This window comes from Humulus lupulus, chromosome 2, assembly GCF_963169125.1.
Source record: "Humulus lupulus chromosome 2, drHumLupu1.1, whole genome shotgun sequence".
In the NCBI taxonomy this organism is placed as follows: domain Eukaryota; kingdom Viridiplantae; phylum Streptophyta; class Magnoliopsida; order Rosales; family Cannabaceae; genus Humulus; species Humulus lupulus.
This window is the reverse complement of record NC_084794.1, coordinates 228,807,917-228,809,844: the sequence shown is the minus strand read 5'-3', so window position 1 is coordinate 228,809,844 and position 1,928 is coordinate 228,807,917. Positions and strand designations below refer to the sequence as shown.

General features: G+C 47.1%; 1 protein-coding gene across 1 annotated transcript; it reads left to right on the top strand.

Annotated features, from left to right (window-relative positions):
• The first annotated feature begins 489 nt into the window (after positions 1-489).
• Positions 490-1,684, top strand: LOC133816561 (uncharacterized). The gene is made up of 2 exons (XM_062248986.1): positions 490-967; positions 1,045-1,684. Exons 1-2 carry the CDS (start codon positions 500-502, stop codon positions 1,564-1,566), a joined length of 990 nt encoding a protein of 329 aa, XP_062104970.1. The 5' UTR covers positions 490-499; the 3' UTR covers positions 1,567-1,684.
• Positions 1,685-1,928: the final 244 nt, after the last annotated feature.

Here is a 1,928-nt window from a genome sequence, read left to right as displayed (position 1 = left end):
TGTCTAAACCTTATAATATAGTAAATATAATCTTTAATATCAGTCACATTAATCAAACCTTAGGTTAACTTAATATTCTTAAACTATAGATTAAACTTAGAAAATCTATAAGTACTACTATGAGTGTCCAATTAATTCCCAGTCTGAACCAAAAATCCATAGTAACAAAGATAATGCTATAAATACTATCATACTACTATCTATCTTAGCTAAGTAAAGTTCTTGGACTCTACAAGGGTGTAGTAGCTCCGGGTCTTAAGAAGTATGTAGAGGAGTCCAACCCTAAGGCGGATCCGGACCCAGAGCCTCCTCTCATTCGTGAAGTCATTATCTTAGACTCCCCCGTAGAAGCTCCGGGGCCAGAGGTCTTGACAATAGATTCCTCCTCTAGCTGGGAGGGTAGGATCCTTTTCAATACATACTTTAGATTTTTTTGTTTTGCAATCAAATATTTTTACATGCATACTAATGATTCGTTGTCTTTGTTTCAGACGAGAAGATGTCGCAACCTGGGGACAATGTTCTGCGATCTATGTCCAGGGGGGAAATCCTTCCTCCGGGTTGTCCGGTCCCCTTGGTGAAGAGGCTCCGGTTGACCAAGAAAACCCCTGGGACTTCTTCCAAGTCTCCTGCCAAGGGGAAAAGTCAGGGTTCTGCTGCCATAGAGAAGGTGCCTCCACCCCCTCCTGCAGTGGAGAAGATGGTTCCACCTCCCCCGCAACCTCCTATCCCTAATCGGGAACAGGAGGTACCAACCGGGACCTTGTCAGCCCCGACTCCCGGCGTGCGCGTCCTGGTCAACCCTCAGGCCTTGGAGAAAATCCCCGAGGTCTTTAGGGGGACGGTTTACGAGACCACGACCTACATGGTGGACCACTGCTACAACATCAGCTCGAGGGACTTGCGAGAGATCGAGACGAAGAGCCCCGAGAATGTGATGGAGTCTTCACTGGGGATGACCCTCACGGTAAGTTCGCTTTACCACTGGTTCTTTCTGTTGTTTTTTTTCTAAGGCACTTGCCTTATTATATTTTTGTCTTGTAGGCGGCTTTGGCTCTCCACCGAAGCATATCTCGGTCTAGGGCCAGGATTGACGAGATCCGGAGCGAGCACCAGGCTGCCCAGGCCGCCCTTGTGTCCGCTCGACAACAGGAGCAGGATGCCAAAGCTACCCTGGCGACTGCCCGGGAAATCGAGAGGGTCGCGCAGGCTGCCATGGTTGCTGCGCAGGCCGAGCTGGAGGCATCTCGGGCCAAGCTGCTGGAGGCCGAGGCGTCCAAGGTCGCCCAGGACCCCGCGAAGGTCGAACTTGAAGAGGCCAAGGCTGCCCTTGTGGCGGAGAGGGCATCTTCCAGCTCCTCCATGGAGGCCATGCTGTACCATTGCTGGGCCTTCAACCAGGATGGTGACTTTTCCTTCCTGGGGCCAGACATGTGGGAGTCCTTCTTGGAGAAGTTCAAAGCTCGCCTTCAACAAGAGGCGCCCTCTGAGACCGGGGAGACTTCCACTGCAACCGAGCAGGATGCCGAGGGGGTGACTTCATCAGAGCAGCCTGGCGGGGCTTAGGATTTTTGTTCCTTTCTCTTATCATTTTTTTTATTTGTAACTTTTCATTACGAGGTTTTTTATCCTCGAGACAATTGATTTCCTTAGATTTATTTTAATCTATTTATATATATTTGTGGTTTAACTTTATTGTTACTTCTCTTTAATGCATTTGGTGAGAACTTAGTTTCTGTTAGTGTTATGATTGGCATCTTATGCTTTTTAGGAAAAGACATCTGTTAATCACTTTGAACCAACTTCTAAGCCTTAGGACATGGTTGTATCCAGGACATTAATTTTAAAAAACTTAGTTCGCGTTAATCCTTTATCGATATCTCGTGCTTTTTAAGAAAAACATCGATCAATCAATTTAAATCAACTTC

What these genes read in the sequence shown, in the direction of transcription:
- LOC133816561 (XM_062248986.1), top strand. Translation starts at nt 500, where the DNA reads ATGTCGCAACCTGGGGACAATGTTCTGCGATCTATGTCCAGGGGGGAA. An exon ending in CACTGGGGATGACCCTCACG is followed by an intron (nt 968 to 1,044) that starts GTAAGTTCGCTT and finishes TTTGTCTTGTAG; the next exon opens with GCGGCTTTGGCTCTCCACCG.